The sequence below is a fragment of the Achroia grisella genome, unplaced genomic scaffold (genome assembly GCF_030625045.1).
Source record: "Achroia grisella isolate CSIRO2021 unplaced genomic scaffold, CSIRO_AGI_Agris_v1 utg512, whole genome shotgun sequence".
Taxonomy (NCBI): Eukaryota; Metazoa; Arthropoda; class Insecta; order Lepidoptera; family Pyralidae; genus Achroia; species Achroia grisella.
The window spans coordinates 4,284,436-4,307,591 of NW_026712906.1; the positions used below are offsets into that span (position 1 = coordinate 4,284,436).

General features: G+C 33.1%; 2 protein-coding genes across 3 annotated transcripts in view; both read right to left on the minus strand.

Annotated features, from left to right (window-relative positions):
• Positions 1-12,816, minus strand: part of LOC131846712 (amyloid protein-binding protein 2) — a 66,292-nt gene extending 53,476 nt beyond the window's left edge. The window contains exon 1 of the mRNA XM_059196088.1: positions 12,625-12,816. Coding sequence (XP_059052071.1) covers positions 12,625-12,816 — 192 coding nt within the window. The remainder of the gene's footprint in view (positions 1-12,624) is intronic.
• Positions 12,817-14,565: 1,749 nt separating this feature from the next.
• Positions 14,566-23,089, minus strand: LOC131846723 (complement component 1 Q subcomponent-binding protein, mitochondrial). Of its 2 annotated transcripts, XM_059196102.1 has the most exons (6): positions 22,752-23,089; positions 22,617-22,652; positions 20,869-21,019; positions 20,084-20,280; positions 18,206-18,294; positions 14,566-15,130 (listed from the first exon to the last, which is right to left on the minus strand). In XM_059196102.1, the coding sequence occupies exons 1-6, from the start codon at positions 22,981-22,983 to the stop codon at positions 14,978-14,980; spliced, it is 858 nt and encodes a 285-aa protein (XP_059052085.1). In that variant the 5' UTR covers positions 22,984-23,089; the 3' UTR covers positions 14,566-14,977. The 2 variants fall into 2 exon arrangements, with proteins under 2 accessions (XP_059052085.1, XP_059052086.1); XM_059196103.1 differs by lacking the exon at positions 22,617-22,652.
• Between the last annotated feature and the right edge of the window lie 67 nt (positions 23,090-23,156).

Consider the following 23,156-nt stretch of genomic DNA (forward strand, 5'->3'; position numbering starts at 1 on the left):
CTTTTAAATAAGGCGGTTAATATTTTAAGGCTGCCTGAACAAATTCCTCTATATCACCTATTTTGGTTACCAAACAACATGTTTCTAAAGGAGTTTTAAAGATGTTTATGAAGGCATTACAGGGTATAGAGGGATGATGCTGAAGTCATCAGTTTAGCCAACGCATACGTATCAAGGGTGGTCCGCAAGATATTTTGTGAACCATACTGCTTTGAAATCTATAGGGGAAATTACTGCATTCCATCAATAGAGACGTCGGTTCATCATCATTAACATTCCAGTCACATTCAGAAAAAGTTAGGTAACTTAGTCAATATCATGTAGTGCAGGAAGTCACAAAATAATTATAAAAATTTAGTTGTAATCTTTATGTATGTAGATTATATCAATTTCTTAAATACTGTCACCAGGTTTAGTATTATCATACTATAAAAAACCTATAATTATCACGAAAATTAACGAAAAAGGAACAAAAATTAGTCATCATCTATTGTTATCTAAATGACTACAGATATAGAATGACATTGACCCTAATTATACTGGCGTAATTGAAAAGTCATGTAATAACTTACATTTGTTTATTATAGTAATATTGACATTATAATAAACTAAATGAATTAACTTTACCCAACGACTTAACAAACTTCAACAAAATTTATATAAATATCATTGGACCCATAATCGTGCCTTGCGTAACTCCACCCCGCAACTACAAACATGTTAACATTGGACCCAAAACTAAAATCTATACAGCTATTTACATAAATTATGTTCGAAACAGTATCTAGTTCTGTATTGCTGAACATTATATTTATAGACGCGATGTGTTTAAATTTACCGTTGAACAAACATATTTATGATTACCAAAAGTTGTAATTGGCACGCTATGCGTTAAACATAAAAAACACCATCGATTGGTTTGTGAATCTTGGTGATGATGCATAGTACGACGAACCTAAGCTAACCACGCGAACAAAAACATCTGCATGGCTAGTTTTTGTTCGTCTCGGAAGAAATTGTGCCAACCTACATCATTTAGTGTATACAATATATTCAAGGCGAGTTTTAAATCGGTAATGTTTACAATTAGTTGTCCTAGATTTTCATTTTTGATATAATGTTTGTTTTATCGAATTCAGATTCTCGTACCCAGGAATCATTTATAAAATATTAAAGGTGCCGGCGAATTTGTAGAGTTGTACATTTATAGATACATAAATCTATTATAATCTATGATGGTGATCAAACGACGACAATAAAGAAATCATCCATACAAGGCCATCTATTTATTTTATTTTATATTTTAAATTTTAATGCATTAAAATTTAGATCGGGTATTGAAATTTTCATAAATTTAATTATTTCTTGACTTCGGGGGAAAAAATTCTCAACTTCATTTAGCCTATATGTTGAATGTGATGATTTAACAACATAACCTATGAAAATTACATCCTTACTTTAACAGTTTTTATGTTAAACATTAACATTTAAACAGACAAAGAGTTTTTTCTTCGTCACTATTTTATTACATGTAAACATTAGATTAAGATAATTAAATTTAGTGCGAGCTAATGCTATAATAAGAACATAACGTAATTTTATGATTCTATTATTAAACAGTTTTAGATTAACGGACAAAAATCTCGACTGTAAAACTACAAGTCAACTAAACTTACAATTATAAAAGATCATAGATAAAAACTAAAAATATATTTTAATTAGCAACTAGTTCAGTCTTGTTAATAAATTCCACAATTAATGATCTTGTCCAAAACAAAACAATATTTAATGTGTAAATATAGAATAACTACCTGCGTGGCCCGGCCTCGCACGGGTGTACATGTATTATATATATAAACCTTCTTCTAGAATCAAACTACCTATTAAAAAAAAAGCTTAAAAAATCCGTTGCGTAGTTTTAAAGATTTAAGCATACATAGGGACGGACAGACAGCGACAGCAACTTTATTTTACTATGTAACAATAAACGAAATTTTCATTCTTAGCACTCCGTGAAATTCACTATAAGGGTGCAGGGTCCACGGTATAGCGAAGATGGAAACTCCGAGCAGTTCCCGCGACTGGTAACCCGGGTGTAGGTTTAAGCAGCCTCTGTGCTGACGTATTTACATAGGTCTCGTAAATACGTCACGTACTCACCTTCACCTTGTATTTTTCTCCCTGCCCAGCCAAATTTGGTAGAAGCCTGCTAGTACTGCTTTAGATACAGATTATAATAGAGAACGTGTATCAAATATTACATGAAAATAAACGTAAAGTATCTTAGGATTCATTCTTCTTTTAACTATTCAGATAGTTAAAAGAAAATATTCGCTAATACATAACTGTGATTTGAAATCTGATGCAATCATATAAAAGACCGCGTTAGGCGCTACTAAACGCTGATGTAGCAAAAGAAAAATTCCACATCCGCTTCTGCTGAATGATGAAACAAGTGTGAAGCAACTCCGTGTGTCAATGACACTACACTGTTTGTTTACGTTTGGTCATGCTCGTGCCCTAGAATACCAGTATTTGATGCGAACGATAAACGATGCTTAATTGACTTTCTTCTGCGTTACGGATATAATAGACAAATTTAGACTTTATAAACATACATTTAAACATTATATTCACGGTAAACTATCAAATGTTCACGTGGCTGGTTCGCCTTCACCTAAAAATGCAAATTCAGTTAGCGTTAACCGAGACGGTGTATGATTTCTAACTGTAAAGGATTGTTTATTTGTTCAAATGTGTCTAGTAGTTGTCTTGTATTGTTATATACCGAAATATTTAATTTCTAAAAAAAGCAAATACCTAATTTTTTATACCACGTAGGTGGCAAACAAGCATACAGCCCATATGATGGTAAACGTTTACCGTAGCCTATGGACGCCTGAAACTGCCGATTTCTCTTTCTCTTGTGTATGACTTAAAACTCTTGTTAATTTGATGTCACTATAGTGATTACCATCCTATTTCTTGCCTATTTCCGCTATTAGGGACTTGGTTAGGTTTTGTATGTGACTGGAGTGACAATGTCACGTTACCACGTGATGGAAAGTGTTAAATTACGTCTATATTCAAGCCATCGTTACATACTTAACAAAATATTACGGCAGTTAAACATCTCATGGGTTATTTACCATTTCAAGTTTCCGTACTGTAATTTCATTGTCATAACTCATCCGTCGACTCATATGTGACGCAGGAGGTGCTGTAACCGCTGACTTATTTTCTATGATTGCCGGTTTGATTCTGGTGATTCTTCGGACGGTTTTGTATTCATGACTATGATTGTTTGTATCTGTCTGGATGTTTTCAATGCACATTATGTATGTATTTACAAAAATGTATCTATGTATTTATATCAGTTGTTTTGTACCCATAACACAAGCTCTGTTCATATTGGAAATACATTGAAATGAATGAATTGTCCTAAGTTATTATTATACAGCTTAAAAGTAAGGTAGGCAAAGTAAGGTACAAGCGTATGTTATACTGTGAGATATGTTTTGAAGGATAATATCACGGTCTAGCTAAAAAAAATCATATTATGACAGTAAAATTACTCGGTAATATCTCAAGGTTTACATGTCAACAGTGCTATTATGTACCTCATCTGACAGTCCAAGTTATCGTCACTAGTCAGTCCGTCAGATCATTGTTTTCGTATTATACACATAACTTAGTCGCTAACTGAAATGACGTAGTATCATTGATAGTTAACGACAGTCACTTGTTTTTAATGTTCAAATCAAATATCCATACATGTTTTTATAATTTGTTATTCCAGAGAGGTCTACATGGAAATGATGACAATAATAATAATCAACCTAGACAATTCAGTGCCATCTAGCCCTAATCTAAGTAGAGCTTGTGTTATGGGTACTAGACACAATTTTTTTTTGTAAATACACAAATAATAAACAGAAAACGGCCAGACCTATACGAAAAATCATGTTCGTTAATACAAGTCTAGGTATTCCAAAAGGTCCTTTACAAGTATCAGCATGAAGTGGTAGCAATTCGACAAATCAAATAATTTGTTTGTATTCAAATGGCAGATCAGTAATATCCCACCTCAAGATACTTTTTTTAGAACTCTTCTAAACCCGCGGAAGGCCTTTGACGCGAATCGAATTATCATCTACTTCTCCCTTATCCTATTAATTTGGGGTCGGCGTAATATGTTTTTCTCTTCCAATCATCCCTATTACCCGTCATCTCGTTATTGAGAGACTTGGGTATTTGCCCCCACTGGAAATAAAAATATCACAACTATATAATATATACATGGCGTTATATTTATTATGTCAGTAATAATTGGCTTTCTTACACCGAAGCGTAACTCAACCTTAGCTATATATTTAGCTTTTGTTTGTTTTGATGTATGCGTAAATTTGGCATTATGCCTTGCCAACACAAGGGACGCAGAATTAGCGTCAATTGCCCGTGGTGCTTTTGCAAGGTCTTCATCTGTAAGGCACCTTCAATTTGCAGTTTTATCCAAACTCTTATATTAACGCATTCATTCATAATTTAAGAGCTACGCTCTTGTCGGTGGAGCTCTTGCCACTTTCCGCGATCTTCCATATCTAGCCAAAATCTAGAATAATTATAATGTTATGATTAATATATTGGTTAGATCTCTATGCGTTAATTATAGGTACTATTTTTTTACTGAAGGTTTCCGGCTATTTTTAGTAGCTAAGACCTGTAGCACTACGACTTGTATAGGACTATTGTGCCCGCCCTTTTTCAAAGTTCGTTACCTAGACCCGACAGGGATGAGAATTGAAGGATATTCTTAGGAGGGATGGGTTTTATCAGGATAGAGTGTACTTTACAAATGAGATATTTCGTTTATACATGAGTGGCTACAACCACATAGGACGTAATAGTGGCGTTTCTTCCTCACCTTGGCAAAATATGCAGAGTTTTTGTTGAGTACAGACCTAAGTATGCTATGTGTTTAGTCAATTTGCAGTGTCTAGTAAGGACCATGTAAGGTCATGACCATGTATATATAGGTACTAAAACGTAGCGATAAAGTTAAGTACTAATATCTAAATCTGTTATACTTATACCGTTTTTTCGTTTCTTTCCTAAGTGTCTCTAACTTCTTTTGATAAACTTTTAAGAATATACTCCTAGAACTGAAAATTTAACGTATAACAATATTGTAGATAAAGAATTCAAGGTAATAATAATAATAATCATAACGACAGGATTATTCATGCGCCATCTAGTCTCGGCCTAAGAAGATCTTGTATTACAGGTACTATACAATCGATATAATTATTCACACAGCGTCATATAGTCACAAGCTAAGTAGAGCTTGTTTTATTTCTAGACAACCGATATAAATACAATTTTTTTTTTGTAAATACATACATAATGTTTTTATTATATAACTTTAATTTAAAAGTACATAGGGCGGACTTTACTTCTTACGACATTATCTATCTGTCACTCATCACAATCATACTAAAGAATACAAATGTTACTACACGAGGTATAGAATCTGGGAACCTCGAAAGTGAGGCGGTGTGCAAAATAGCTAGACCACCGAGGCCGTGAGATTAAACATTCAGAAATAAAAAATGCGCAAAATTTGGAGAAAACTATTTAGTTTTATAATTTCATAGCGCGTGACATGTTGCGCAAACGTGTCACCCGCAAATTATTCGAGTCGTAATAACTTTCACATATATGCACAGTCAATTGTTACCGGTTTGTGTTTGCAAATCTATCAGTATTCCGGTTGAAGTGTACACTTTCAGTGTGCCAAACTCAAGTCATAACCTGGTCCCTTTTAAGAACTCATGAGGTCACAGAATAAAATAGTATGTAATTCCAAAGTGGAAGCAGGTAGAGAGACTTGATTCTATCAGACACTGTCTGGGATAATCTAGTGTACATTTATAAATTTATTGTAAAAATATAATAGACACATTTCAATTTATAAATATACACAATATTTATAAATTGAAATGTGTCTATTAACAGTAGTAGATGAATCAGCTACAAGTGACCCAAAGAGCAATAGAGCGATTTATGCTGGTTCTCTCCCTACGAGACAGACTGTGGAACACCAAGATCAGACGACGCACAGAAGTTACCGACACCATCAAAAGAATCATACAGCTAAAAGTGGCATTGGGTCAGCCACGTATGTTGAAGCAAAGATGGATGAAGAGAGAAGGACATACAGATCACTAATGTCTCCACATAAGTGATCTGATCTAGGATGTGAAGCAGAAGAGTAGGCAGACTAGCTACCAGATGATCGGACGACATCCAGAAGACCGCAGTGCCGAAATGAACTAAATGCGCCGCAGAACGAAGAAGGTGGAAAATTATGCCGTCCAGAAGTGAACTAACATACATATGCTTAAGAAGAATGTACGTCTGACCTTAATTCTTCTTAAGCTAATAATTTTCCAGCTTCGTTCTGCGGTGCGTTTGGTTACAGAATCTAATAATATAATGATATGTCAATTGCGCCGCCAGTTCCGTTCTTTGGAGCTTAAAGGAAATGACAAGAAACTAATCTCTTATTCTTTTGAGCTTGTATACTCAACTTTGAGCTTACATACAGATGCCTTTTGAATTTAAATTAAAGAATATACTGATGCACCAACGTCCGGTATAGCATTTTTGTCAAAAGCAAATAATTTAAACAATATTATATTTTCGTTTGCATGGTCAGCTCTTAGTTGCTTCTATTGTGTATATGAATGAAAAAGTCGACCTACATAGAGACCAATGCACGGAGCAAATTGTATGAGTCAATTGCCCCGACAAGACTCATAAACTGCATATGCAAATACTCAATCTGTCCATACACGTGTTAAATACGTGATAACGTAATTTAGCTTACAATTTATATTTTACACTAGCTGTAACCCGCGTATTCGTTCGTGTGGAATTTCTCCTTTTTTATATATAAATCTTTATTCTTTACATAGTATAAAACAAAGTCGCTGTCGCTGTCTGTCCGTCCCTATGTATGCTTAAAACTTTAAAACTACCCAACGGATTTTGAAGCGGTTTTAATAGAGTGGTTCAAGAGGAAGGTTTATATGTATAATACATGTACACCTGTGCGACGCCGTGGCGAGTAGCTAGTATCTTATATATTACGTGACGGATTCTAATAGTTTTCAGCAATAGATAGAGTGACTCAAGAGGAAGGTTTATATGGATAATACATGTGTATTATAATACAGAACAAGCCGAGAAATATAAATTTGTAATGCATCCATGCGAAGCCGGGACGGGTCGCCAGTAAATAATAAAAGTAAAAGTCGCCTACGTTACTCCTAATATTAGGTATCTGCAAGTAAAAGTTTCTTCAAAATCGGTCCGGGCATTTTAAAGATTAGCAAACATAAACGCAAACATGAACATCATTCCATTATTAGCAACTAGCTGTGCCCGCGGACCTGCTTGTAATTTATAGCCTACGTATTATTCTGATGTATATCTAAGCCATATTATTGTAAAGTTTCATTAAAATCCATTGAGTAGTTTTTGCATGACAGAGTAACAATATAGGGGATGGTGAGATAATACGATCCCTGGAGGTTAAATGATCCCCCGCTGTAAATCAGAAACAGTTAGTGCCATCTATCCAAATTCGAATAAATATGTTACCAACACCCCTGCCAGTTACCCAGAGATCATTTTATCCCTACCCCAGGGCTCATTTTATACATAGGTGCGTATAAAATGATCCTTTACTAAACTTTAATAAAAATCTCTAATACAAAAAAACTACATACATATCATGAAAATTAAGTATGCAGTTACAAAGTTAAGTAAATTCACTTCCTCTATCAATAGAAATCTTGCGATTTTGCCTTCAACTTTAGCCACAGTTAAGTTTTTTCCTTCTGATTTCGGATCATTATACCTCACCTTACCCTACATCCATCTAGCCACACTCACAAACTTCCGCTTTTATAATATTATTAAGATTAAAAAATCTTGTTCTTGTATACAATATAAGTTATATTCCAGAAGGACATTTAAGCCTAGTTATAAACGTCAATACAATTTAATACATTCTAAATGTGTTACCGGGAAATAATCGGCAGCCAAATAACACTCGCGGTCAAGTTTTACGACCTTCGGTTAACTGTTTAACAAGTTAATTATCATTCAACTCGGGACTTCAGTTTATTGTTTTCATGTACGAACATAGATAAGAAACATACATAGTGCAAAATACATAGTCGTATAAAAGTTGACGACCTCTGTGCTTGTGATACGCTGGTCAGTGTTAATTAGGTTTCAGGTTCGAAATTCAAATATTTGTCAATTGTTTGTTTGGTACTGGCTGTCTGTTTGGATGTACTGGATTCAAATGTTTGTATACTGAAATACAGTCATATAAAAATTAACGACCTCTGTGCTTGTGATACGCTGGTCAGTGTTAATTAGGTTTCAAGTTCGAAATTCAAATATTTTTCAATTGTTTGTTTGGTACTGGCTGTCTGTTTGGATGTACTGGATTCAAATGTTTGTATACTGAAATACAGTCATATAAAAATTAACGACCTCTGTGCTTGTGATACGCTGGTCAGTGTTAATTAGGTTTCAGGTTCGAAATTCAAATATTTGTCAAATGTTTGTTTGGTACTGGCTGTCTGTTTGGATGTACTGGATTCAAATGTTTGTATACTGAAATACAGTCATATAAAAATTAACGACCTCTGTGCTTGTGATACGCTGGTCAGTGTTAATTAGGTTTCAGGTTCGAAATTCAAATATTTGTCAATTGTTTGTTTGGTACTGGCTGTCTGTTTGGATGTACTGGAATCAAATGTTTGTATACTGAAATACAGTCATATAAAAATTAACGACCTCTGTGCTTGTGATACGCTGGTCAGTGTTAATTAGGTTTCAAGTTCGAAATTCAAATATTTTTCAATTGTTTGTTTGGTACTGGCTGTCTGTTTGGATGTACTGGATTCAAATGTTTGTATACTGAAATACAGTCATATAAAAATTAACGACCTCTGTGCTTGTGATACGCTGGTCAGTGTTAATTAGGTTTCAGGTTCGAAATTCAAATATTTGTCAAATGTTTGTTTGGTACTGGCTGTCTGTTTGGATGTACTGGATTCAAATGTTTGTATACTGAAATACAGTCATATAAAAATTAACGACCTCTGTGCTTGTGATACGCTGGTCAGTGTTAATTAGGTTTCAGATTCGAAATTCAAATATTTCTCAATTGTTTCTTTGTTATTGGCTGTCAGTTTGGATGTGCTTCCAAATGTTTGCCAACTAATTCTCGTTATCACACACTATCGTATCCCTGATATCCTATCCTGGTCAGAGACTATAGCACTTGTTTTCTAACCCTGGAGCGTCACGTCTGCCAGTGAGGCATTCGAACCGTTAATAAATATTATTAATATTCTTACACATTTTTGAGTTATCGTTAAAATTGTCTTAAGTAATGTGTGTATATTTATTTTATAAGGACACCATGGAAACTATCAATAGGTTAGGAGAGTAGCAATGAAATGAAATGAAATGAAATGAAATGAAATGAAATGAAATGAATATTTATTGCTTAAAATGTGGTACATGTGTGGTTTTTAAGATCTTTAGAACTAGTTTCACACATTTTGTCATTTCTGACATGCAACAGACAAAACAGATGTCAATTTTGGTTATTATTCATTAGTCAATATTAAGTACGTACATTATTTATAATATGAGTATGTCAACTTCGTATTAATGAAATATTTATAAATTATACATGTCAATGTTTTTAATTAAGTAAGTACTCCTGAACACTGTAGTAAGATTTGCTGATTAGCCATCTATGTAGTTCTTTCTTGAATTTATTTCGACACATAAATTTACAATTTCACTTGGCAATTTATTATATATCTTAATCGCCATGGCGTGACAGTTTGAACTGCATAATGACGTCTTTATAGATGGTAACATCAATTTGTCTAAGTGTCTTGTACTGTATTTACTAGGAACATCTTGTCTCCGTTTGAACAGTTCAGGATGCAGTCTTACAAATTGGCATATAAAAAGGTTGAGAACTTCTAACCTATAACTATAGGATTAAGCCTTAGTGCCACTTATAGATTAAAAAATCTAATAACAAATAAATGTACTACAAAGTGCATTTAAAAACATAAGTTATATAGGAACTTAATTTCTGGTATCCATCCTGCTTAAATAATTAACCATTTACATAGATCTCTGTAAACCTTTATAAATTTGGTAATGTTTATTTACTTACAACACATTTATGTTAAGGACATAGTTATTATTCTAGTTAAAGCTGAATATATACAGACAATGTTATTGACTTTGGATTTTTCCCATGATGTGAACATGAAACTCACTGAGCTTTGGGATGAATAATAGACATATAATGTAAAAGAATTAAAAAATATTGCCTATGGTGTTGGAGGTGAGTGTGGCTATGAAAAATGTGATGAATCATGGAGCTAATTGAATGAGGAAATTACAAAAAACAAAAGCAAATATATTGAAATATATTCTTGTAAAATGGGAAACTAATATAATAATATTCATTTATTGCCAGAACAAAAGAAACATATACATACATATAGTCCGTACACTGTTTGTTGATCAAAACTATAAACAAATGTGCCTCTTAAACTACATATAAAACAGAAACAGCAGTACCTGACACTGTATATTCTGGGCAAAAGGGGCTGACTCGGCAGATGCTGTGAGTGTAATATTTACATGTATATTACAGAGTGCTGATTTTCAGTATTATTAATGTGAAATATTGATGTGTTGTAATTGTGATGTATGGATGGATGAAACTTTACAGTAAGTTTCATCCATCTATCCATATATTCTTCTGATGTATACCTATGTCAGAAGAACACATAGGCTATAAATTTCTAAAAGGTAAAACCGCTGGCACACCTGGGTTGAAATAAAGATAAAAAAATAAATGTCAGGTAGGTGATGTTACTTATTTGTATATTACAATTTAATATTAACATTCCTTATATATTAATTAATATGTAGTTTGCAAACTTTTTGCAATATTTCATACAGTGTACTATAAGATTCTTATTGGGTACACATATTCTTATAACATCATATGGGACTATATGACTCCAATTTATAAGAAATTATTATTGAGTTTTTATACCTAATTATTATATTAATAATATATATAAATTTTAACCTTTTCTGTACATGAAATTTCCATTAACAATACATATACTAAAAATGTATCTGATCACTATCAGCATAGATAATAAAAAACTTTAAGGTTGCAATTTGGACAATAATAATTTTTCAAAGGTTCATATGAGATATGTTCAGAACTCTATATATCAAATGTAGCTGTCTGTACAGACAAGTAAAGGACATTTGAGAAAATATATGATTCACTAAATAGAATAATAAAACCCAAAACAATGACTTAGATTTTTTATTTAACTGTAAATTTGTATATGGTAATTTCAGAAATGGCTTAACCAAGTTTGAATGAACTTTTATTAACATACAAGCAAACACATTGCTGTGGCTAAGGTTCTTGAATAAAATAATATTGCAACTATAAATTGAGATGTAAGCTATCATATCTTCAAGTTGGATCAAATTGGACACAATGTGCAAATCAGTTTGCAATCAGTTCAGTAGTTTAGGAGTCCATCGCGGACAAACAACAACACATAATTTTCATATATAAAGATTATGGTAGCTCTTAAAATTTAAAATTTGTTTTGTTCCCGATTAGTTTACAATCAACAAGAGATTATACTTGTACAAAGTAAAGGCTACAGCTAGTATATAATATTCCATACAGTCTTAACATTAATATGAGGTTCTTTGATGTTTGTTATTAATTTGGTATCAAGCAAAAACATAACATATAATAAACATGTTTTGACCAATTGGTTATACTATAAAGCCTGAATTAAAAACAATCTCACAAAGAAACACATTTTAACGACATCATACCTAAATAGGTACATAACACGTTATCAAAAGCCCACGTTGCTCGCCGTTGCCTCGTTCGGCATTAACTAGCACGATTTCGTAACAAATATATGCGAATCGTCAATCACTATATCGTATGATTGAGAAGCTAGTCTAGTACAGCAGTGAAAGTGCCTACAAATGCACTCGCTGCTCACTCGCTACCACCCGCGCGCCGTGACATGTCCACGGTCACTATTGTATCACTACAAAAACAATTTCACACAGCTGCCGTGAATGACTACTGAATCTAATTGATAAGAACGGGTAAACGTATAAAAATAATATTATCAACCGTGACATTTTTATAGGAACACAGACATCAGTTTCTGCAGCTATGTTTATATAATGGGAACTTTTTAAACATATTTTGTTGAAGTAAACAGCAGCCAGGGCTAATAACTCATCGAGTTAACATTATCAATTACAAAAACAATCATTGCAACCGTTCTATATAGGTATATTGTAAATTGCACAGAAAAAAATACAGTAGCATTGAGAATTATCTCCTTTTGGCAGTCGGTTGAAAATATCGGACGATGTAACGGTATTGTGACCGCCAGGCTTTTTACCTGCATGAACAAAGTATGATTGAATAAAACTCACCTTATAGTAAACATCCATAACAATAACATCCGGTATTGAACGTAACTCATTTCTGTCGCACTTAGATTTCTGCAAATAGTTCACTAAATTGGTCAAACACAGATCATATAAACTTTGGGGAATTTTGCTCGCACGCCTCGTAGACGAAGCGTCAGCCATTTTGGCCAGGTAATACAACAATATTTTGAGCATTTTGCAGATGAGAGATTTGACAGTAGGTGGATTGATTCGTACGAACTTCAGGTAATTTCCTGATGCTGCTATTGGTAGATTTTAAGCTCGTTTTTGAGCTTAGTCACAAATTTAAAGCCAATTGGTTATATTTAATATTTAAGTGAAAAAGAGATAGAGATATGAATCCCAAGTCAGGTGACAATGAATAACACTATCCTTTATCCTCAAACAACAAAACAATTGATGTATGAAAGAGATAAAGATACGTTTCTAATTCGTCTTTAACAACAGCTGATTGAACAGAACGTCAAACGTGTCAGCTGACTACCGCGTCGCGGGAAACTTTAAAGAGAGAAATGGCGCCGACGTTACTTTTATGGACACACACTATCTCAATGAATAAATATTAATATAAAATACTAATGTTTTATTTATCTTTTTGATAATAAATTAATAACAATGTTGAAAGTCTATTTTGGATGTGGTGCGTGTAAACAGTTTAATGTGCCACATACAAAATGAATGTGTTATCTGCGTACACGACTTTTTCTTGATCTCTGGCCGGGTGGCTTACTTAGCATTATTATTTTCTGCAAGTGTGTATCTATGTCATACACGACACACAGTTATAATCTAGATAACTGCCCCAAACATTGAACATAGATATGTTATACGGTTGACTACAAAAATATTTATTCTTTACTAATTGCTTTAAAATATATCTCTAATACAGTAGTATTTTGCTATAAGCCTATAGAAAATGAGTGAAACTAGAACAAAAAAGGATTGTTCCTGATATAATGAAATATTTTTATGTATATGTAGATTATAAAAATTAAAATAGTTCTATTAGTATTCTTCTTTATTAATTCGTATATATAGAATCAATTTTCATATTTATACATAAATGTCGTCCAGCAACATGGACGTCGCAATTAGTTTTACTCGATAAATAGAAAAGGACACGATTAATTTGATACATATAAAATTTAGAAGTATATAACCGAAACACATAAAATACCGTATCAAATTAGAACACTGTTACATAGTGTAAAACAAAGTCGCTGTCAATGTCTGTCCTTATGTATACTTAAATCTTTAAAACTACGCAAAAGATTTTGAAGCGGTTTTTTTAATAGATTGAGGTTTATTGTAATACATGTACACCCGTGCGAAGTCGGGTCGAGTAGCTAATTATAGTATAACATTTGTACAGTCAACCATCAACTTATTCTTATCCTATTTATTTGGCGTCGGCGTAAAGTTTTTCTCTTCCAATATCCAGTACAACTCTTAAGAAACTTACGAAATAAAAAAAACATTGCAATTTGTTATTTTACAACACGTTAACTTATAATTTGAAATAGAAATAATCTTTATTAAAATAAACTTAATATAAGCACTTTTAAATAGTCAAGTTATTTAATCTACCGCTCAATCGGAATGCAGACTCATCACAAGAAACTTGTGTGTTGCTCTTTTAAATAATTATTGTTTTAATTATATTTACATTAACAAGGATATGTAGGCGACAATCAACATAGAAACCGCTACGCACTTAATATATGTTCAATGAGATAACATTGTCAGCGCTATGAATTATAAGTTAGATATTTTCTAAAAAAACATTATTATCATTTATAAACTCTTCAATTTTATAATAAGCGTTTTTAGAAAGAAAATATATTTTAAATATTGAATAATTTAAAATACGTGGAACTAGGCTTCGATTAAATGAACATTTTCATTTATAAATAAAACATCATAAAGGTATGGAACAATTTTATTGAGACAAGTATTAACTAAACATAATTAACACAGCAACCAATGGTTGCATAACTAACTAACTTAAAGCTGTCGCCTCACGCATAAATGCTCCTTTCTCTACATCCGTTCTACCACAGGTTCTACAAACATAAGATTAAATTCGAGCTAAGACTTTCTGTAACTTCAAAATGCATATTTCAGAAAATTATGAATACAATTTGCAACTCTATTTGTACTTTTATATGAAATATAAATATATATGTAATTGGTAATATCATTTTGGCAAAACAATTTTATAATGGACTAACAAAACAATAACATATTTTATATAGACTATTTTTGTTCGAGAACTCTCTCTTCTCTGTTGAATTCTCTCTGGAGTTCTACCTGTCGACCAAGTCATAATTGGTGTCTACTGTTTGCCGATGGTGAATTTGGAAATGGTTTCCAGTAAGTTGATGTATGCTGAGTGCTCGTACGCCGTGCTTAAGTCTGACAACTTTTGCACGAAGTCGTTGCTGATCCCTTTCTCTTCTAACAGATTCATTAGGAGATCATACAGATACTGTAAAAAGGAAAACATCTATAAAGTTTCTCGTTCGTTTTTAGTCAATATCTTTATGTGTACACTTAACTACGAGGTTTTCTCTACCTACTACTACAGACAACAACATGGGGTTTTATAAGTAAGGTATGCTTAGATTTCTTAATAGACACGTGACATCCCTGATGTTTCAGGCATCAACAGGCTAGTCAGGTTGACCTCCAGGCGGTTCCCCTGGAAACCATCGTGATACATTTCTGCGAATATGTCATGATGGGCTAATTGACCTGACATACACATCTTATCAACCTCTGGTGCACCGCCAGGGTAAACTGTTAGCGCAGGAGGGAGCACAATTCCATTATCCATAAAATTTAATGAGTGCATATTTTTACAGTGAAATACTAATCTTTTTTGTACACATTTTGTTGCAAACTGTACAATTTTGTACAATCATAGACAATGCAATCTAAAGGCGTGACGGAGGTGTGGTGAATACATGGGCCGATCACGTGATCTATGCGAATTACCGTCACTGCTTATCAAACGTAACATTGTTAAGGTTCTTTTAAATGTTTTGAATTGTAAATAATTTATTTTTACTCAGATGGATGGAAGTAATAATTGTAATGAGTATTTTGTTGATTCTTTCAATGTTTATATTTATTTTTCTTATCGTATTAATGTTATAAAAGCTAAAGTTTGTAATAACTAATGCTTATTTGGACAGTTTGTGATACTTTAATGGAAAATATATTGGATGGTTATAAATTAAATTTCGGACCTAGTACCCTTCGTACCTACCTATATATATAATGTAATACATATTAATGTTGTATAATACATAGATTTAATTTTCCAAGATAACATTTTTTTTCTACTAATAATCGCCCAGTGGTAGAAATTTAATCATAGACTTCAACAATAAACGAAAGAGCATATGGCAGATGTGAATTTTTTATTTTATTGATTTAATGTATTTTAAAAAAAATTACTAGCAATCTGCATCTTCAGTCCGCGAAAATTTCGCAAAAAGAGGTACATCTTCGTGCACCTAAGTCAATACAAAAAATATGAATATTCCTTATAATTGCCTAGCAATATATGCCTTATGTTTCAATCATTTATAATCAGTACGAGACACGTGTGACAGGGGTGTGATGGAGGCGTGACCGATTAAAATATATGAATTAATACTGCCTTTTACTTATCTAAAGAAACTATAATTAAATTTCGTTTTCTTATCAAATTAAGTAATTATCAATATCTAATAAATCTTCTAAAGATATAAAAAGCTGGGAACACTGAAAATTATGTGTTAAAATGATAGTGATAGGGGTGTGGTGAAGATGTGACAAGAGTGTGACAAAGCTGTGATCAAGTGAAGTGATTGATTACGGTTTCTTATCTAATAAAACTTTATCAATCCCAAAACAATATACTAATACTACATATAAAATATCAATGAAAGAATGTACACAAAACAATAATTAATTAACAAAATTTTTAATTAGTTTATTATAAAAATAAATTAAGTAAGTCAATATGCAAGTGATGGAAGCTAAAGGTGCATAATGTTTTTTTTATACACTGGTAAGTGATAACCATCGTCAATGTATATACATATATGAAAGCGCGAGTTCATCATCTTTGCAATTTTAAAAAGTATTTATTATTTATTTATCGTGGCGGTGACGATGAGTCGTCCAGTGTCAATACCCACTCTTAGATATATACTAACTAACCATGCAAATGTTGTGTTGCCATATAAATTAATATCGCTATTAAAAAATTGAGGTTGTTGAGGAGAAAAAATTACAGTTCATATTTCTTAAGAGCATCTCAAAAAAAATTCTTTCCAAATGTATTTTATCACCCTTATCACTTAGGGCTATAAAAATAGATAACCTATTCTCAGACCTACCGAGTAAACATAAAAAAAGAATAAAAAAAATATATAAAAATTTTCGAAGAATTATGCCAACTAAAACTGTGGCTCGAGAATTTTATATATTATATATATTACATGTACAAGTATATACACGCATATATACCTATATATTCATAATTGAGATCACAACTTGCTCTACAAACAGCTATAGCATGACTATAGGCAGTAGTCACTACTTCCTTCTAAGAGGGTCCTCATCTTGTCTACCATTCTAGTTTCATACAAAAAATGTAGCACATTGTTGAATATGCCCCATATAATTATGGGACATCAACTTCAACTAAATGCATTAATATACCCCATTATTGGCACTCAAAAACTACATGTGATATAGTATCAAGTGTGGCAATGAAATGGGGTGGTGTTATAAAATTACCGCGGCTAGGGCTCGAACCTGGACTTCGAAAGCCAAAAGCCGTGACTACGGCCGTTAGACTGTGGTAACGAACAGGTGAATAGGCGAAAATCTTGACTACTTGAAGTAGAAGTTGAAGAACTAAAGTTGAAAGGACGATTATAAATGATTGTATTCATAATAATATGCACCAGTGAGTTAGTAGACAGTTATTGCGTAACAAAAAAAAAATCATAATATGGACATAACAAGATCTCTTATGTTTTGTATGTTGGTAATCAACTGGTGAATTGATTACAAATATTTGGGTAATTCCTGTTGATTCTATTATATTTTAGTCTTTTTATAAAAAAGTATTTTTCCTAAGACTTGTGATCCCATAAGTACAAAAATAGCCTTTATTACAACACAATAAGACTTTAAATTCATACATAGTTAACTGGTAGAGAATGCCATATGGCATTAAACTCGCCAATTGTACATGTATGAATAAAGAATAAATAAATAATAAAACATTTTTTTATTCATAACACTCAGAAAAGAATAGTTTTCCCACTTAACGAAAATAACTGCTCTGCAATTCAATTTAAAAACAATATTTCATTAGTCGTTACCCACGACTTCGTCTGTTTTTTACACAAAATAAAGCTATGTAAATCTCCATGCTACAATCTATCTTCACATCAAATTTCATTCCGATCCGTCCGGCCGTTTAGTAGTAAAAAGGTGACATACAGACACACTTTGCCATTTATGATATTAGTATGAATTCTGTTGTTTCGTTACCAACCCCATCTAGCACATCCCCGGCGACTGCGTACACTTTGTCGTTCCACTCTCCTTTGTAGATCGTTACCTCGTCGATGCCGAAGACATCATCTGCAATTAGTAAAAAAAACGTATTTTACAAAAAGCTATACGTCTGCTATTCTGTCCTGCATTATTCTTTATATCATCAGCAGTCGTGAACGACTGCTGATGATATAAAGAATAATGCAGGAAAAGTTTGGGTGCAAACTGTTATAGATAGAGAGAGTTGGCGGTTGTTGGAGAAGGCTACAAAACAAGAAAAATAAATAAACCGAAAACAATCAATACATATGTTAAAAATAATAATCTCAAGACAATTCACACAGCGCCATCTAGACCAAAGTTAAGCTAGTTAAAGCTTGTGTTATGGGTACAAGATTACTGATACAAATACATAGAACATTTTGTTTTTCGTAAATACATACATATTATACATATAAGATACCCAGACCGATACAAACAATCATACTCATGACTACAAATGTTTGTGCCGTGCGAGGAATCGAACCCGCGACCATCGGACGTAAGGCGGTGTGCTAGACCACTACTTTTTGCCACGCACAACCACATTGTGGAATCACCTTCCAGCAGTGGTATTTCCGAACCGATACGATATTGAAACCTTCAAGGAAAGAGCTTATTCCTTTTTAAAAGGCCGACAACGTACTTGCAATTCCCCTGGTGTTGCGGGTGCTCATGGGCGGCGGTAATCACTTACCATCAGGTGGGCCGCATGTTCGTTTGTCCCCTGTGTTATAAAAAAAAAAAGACCGCTAGACCGGCGAGGTCGTCAAAAATATGTGTTATATGGAAGAATAAAGCTGAAGTGGAAACGCCACTAAACATCCCATGTGGTTGTAGCCCACTCATGCATAAACGAAATATCTCATATAAGTCATTGGGCTCCCTAAAATATGGTCGAGCGCAGTGATGGCTGGCTCATCCGTCATACTCGTGAACGAGTGCTGCTTGTAGTGACTGGTCTGCTCTTATCACTACGACTGATTTAATCTTATTGTGTTTTTATATTTGAGCCTAAATAAATTAGTGCTGGTTGGTAGTTTGTATTCACACGTTTCGACTTGTAAAATGTGAACTTACAAGGATTGTTTAAAAGAGCAACACACAAGTTTCTTGATTATTCTTCTTGTGATGAGACAGCTTTCCGAATAAGCGGTAGATTTAAAAAAATGTTGACTATTCAAAAGTGCTTAAATTAAGTTTATTTGAATAAATGATTTCTATTCTATTCTATTCTATTCTCCTTTGGAAAGCTTACACTCTATCCTGAGGAGATAAACACTATCGCTCCTAAGAATTTCCTTCAAATATTGTTCCTGCCGAATCTCGGTAGCGAACAAGGAAAAATGTGCGAGCACAATAGATCTATGCAGATCGTAGTGCTACAGGTCTAACACCTGACAGTAGTCCAAACAACCCAATAAAAATAAGCATAAAGTTATAATAATAATAATTCGTTACATAAATATCTCTTTTTATTTTTGTGCTTATGTTTTGATTTCGTTCATATCATTACATAGTATAAAACAAATTCGCTATCGCTGTCTGTCCCTATGTATGCTTAAATATTTAAAACTACGCAATGATTTTGAGGCTGATTTTAAGAGATAGAGTGATAGAGGAAGGTTTATATATATATATATATAACATGTACACCCGTGCGAAACGGAGCGAGTAGCTAGTTTTCTAATAGAAATTATAAATGTTCAAACAGTACTAAAATTGCTAAATATTTTTGGAGGCTTAATTGATGGGCGTCGCAAAAAAATTAGCAAAGTCTCAAAGGCGTCACAATACGAATAAGTTTGGGAAACCCTGACATAAATAATTAACTTACTGTATTCATCACCACTTGTTGCTGGTGGCTCTTGCAAAAACGAACAGGTGAATCCTAGTGTGGTGTCGCCGCGCACAACGTCGACCTCAAACTGCGGCTTTGAGCGCATCTCAGCAAATTCCTGCTTCTCCTGCTGTACCTCACCCTCGTAGTCATCAGAGTCTACTGTATGGTTCACATTGAAGGTAATTCTGATGCTATAAGAACAATCATCAATTTTATTTCATAACAATTAAATCATTACGGTTCCCAGAAGGCTTCTGCGCTTCTGAGAGGAATTTGGCTGGCTACTTTTGTATTCTTGGCTCTACACACGCAACAGGCCAGATGAGAAGCTAAATGCGGAGAATAGAGTCATATTATATTACATCACATTACATCATAATGGACATTTATCATAGCTAATGATTCTTCAATGAGAGGCACACTATAGGCCAGACCAAAAACATTTTCAAAGACTCTTGCAGAGTTAATTATTGACCCAAGATCTGGTGTAGCCAATACACACATATATAGCAATTCAAAGAGTTCCCTCTACAGAAGCAACTCCAATAAACTTAACAAATTTATATATATATACGTATATATATGTCTGTACTAGTTACTACCTGCAACTTTGTTTGTACATGTTACAATTTAGATAGTGACAATAGTCAAGCCTTAAATGAAGTTTGATGAAGCCAAAATATGTTTGACAACATACTGGAAGAAATAACTAGGTTTATAGATGAAAAAAAATAATCCCAGAGTAACAAATCTCAAGTGTGTAAAAAATTATGTCTTACAGTTCATCTTTAAGTTGTTTGCTAAGCACAACCTCTGCTCCATCTCCCTTCACGGTGAAGCCCTCCACATCGCTGGGTAAGCTTTTAACCTTCTGTGCTTTCCGTTCTGCCACTATTTCTTCTGTAAGGAACTCTACTAGTTCTCTTTCACCTGTTTATCAACAAGAAAGTCTATTACTCCTCATAATTGAGGGGAAAGGGAATTGTTAGTGATGTGTACTGATGTTTGTTATTTTTAAATGGATGATAATGATATGGTTTACCTGCCTACTTCAGCGCAGGCATGTGAATATCACCTGCCTGCACATTTGAGCCATATCACGCAGGCACAGTTTACACTGGCGGGGCACCAGTGAAGGATGATGCATGAGGTCAGTTCAATTATGCCATATATTATATTATATTAAAAATAAAAAACTCCTCATTATTAGCTAAACAACAGAATCAATCTTTATTCATGGATCTAGTTAAAACTACTGTCAGTTTGAATAGACAAAAAGTAACAAGAAACATATGTCACTCTTTAAAAGAGAAGATTCCACATGTTAACTTAAATTTCAGTCAGAGTGGTAAGTATCTACCATCCTCAATGCAATAAAGTAATTTAATCAGTAGCTATTTCTTTTTTTATATGTCCATTGTTGCCATTACTAATAATTCCGTCTCTCCTAATATTGAGATTAGAATTTATTTATAATCATAATAAAATGTATAATTTCCTCATGATTGAATTATTGCTACTTAACTGTGTTGAAATTGAATAGGACTGACATGTGAATTGACAACAATTATCTTAAATTAAAATACAATACTATCCTGAAGCATATGGGTAAAGTCATGAATTCATATCATATATATATATAGTCATAAGAAATAAAAAATTCTATATTCAACTGGTGTCTTTAACTTATGATTAAAGACCTTAGGGCTCTCCACTTAAGGGCCTATATAAAAAGAAGTTTATCTAGGCCCTTTTTACAATGTTTGAAATAATAATGACAAATTATTTATTCCTTTCATCATTTAAGTTACATAAGAAAAAGTAAAAATTATAACTACTATTGTGATCGGATGAATAGATGATTTCATGGATGAAGATTACAAGGTTCAGGGAGAGCAGTTAAATAAAATTAGTGGATTTAGAGACAAATGACACTTTATAATTTAAATGTACTAATCAAGTATATCTTTTAATTCACATGTTAAAGACAGCATTGAAAAATCTCATTTCTCATGTAGGGACCAGCATTTTCTTTTTATTAATTGTGTGTATTGTATTATAAATATATTTTTAATGTACAATTTGAGGTAGATATTATTTAACCCCTAAATGTATTTCAATTAAAATGCCCACGGGTGCCCATTCCCAACATGTAAATTTACTTTAGTTGCAAAGTGACCCACCATTGGGCATGTGGTCTTTAACATGTTATATTAAGAAATAAAATATAAGTATAATTAGTAAATCACGGGATCTTACCATGTTTTATTTTTATTGAATTCCCGATATTTCGGCAGTGTCTCAACGGGCATGATCACGGGTGGTAAGATCCTGTGATTTACTAATTATACTTATAAGTAATGACCGCATCAAACTTAAAACAGAAAATAAAATATTTTACTAAACTGAGGAATGAATTTTACTTTTTAAAAATAAAACCTATAATGAAAGAGGTTTCACAACAACTATGGTAGAAAAGTAAGGCTAGGAGTTAAGGTTGGAAAAAGGAGTAGGGAATAGGACTCACCGAGGGGCTTAGGTTGCATTGATTGGTCTTCTTTATCTGTTATAAAACCATTGATTATTAATTAAGTATAGTTATTACTTTAAGGATTGAAGCATGGTGCAATCACATAACCTAAAAAATTTAAGTTGAGGTTACCTTTGGTATGTATAGCTTTGAGACCACAACCGCAACTGCAGGTATTGGAATGATTGTGAAGTAATCCAGTTGCGGTGGGGCCCTCAAGTCTCTTGGAACAGCTCATATGCCATATTCCCCTCGTGAAATCGCGTTTGACGGGAGCTTGGGAGCGGGTCACCAGTGCACTCGTTAAGCTCGAATGTTTAACGCAATTTATAACTCTGTGAGCGGTTTTCACTAAACCATTCATTTTGATAATAATGCGGGCTTAGATTTTTTGGGACGAACAGTGAAACAAAAGTTTTTAAAATTTGTCAAAAAAATAGCAGCAACTTTTTTTTAATCAGTTCAGTATTGCCAGTGCTACTTTCACTTGCCAGATAGTTTATATTTTTTTATCCGATGAAGGTTAAAAGGCTAGTT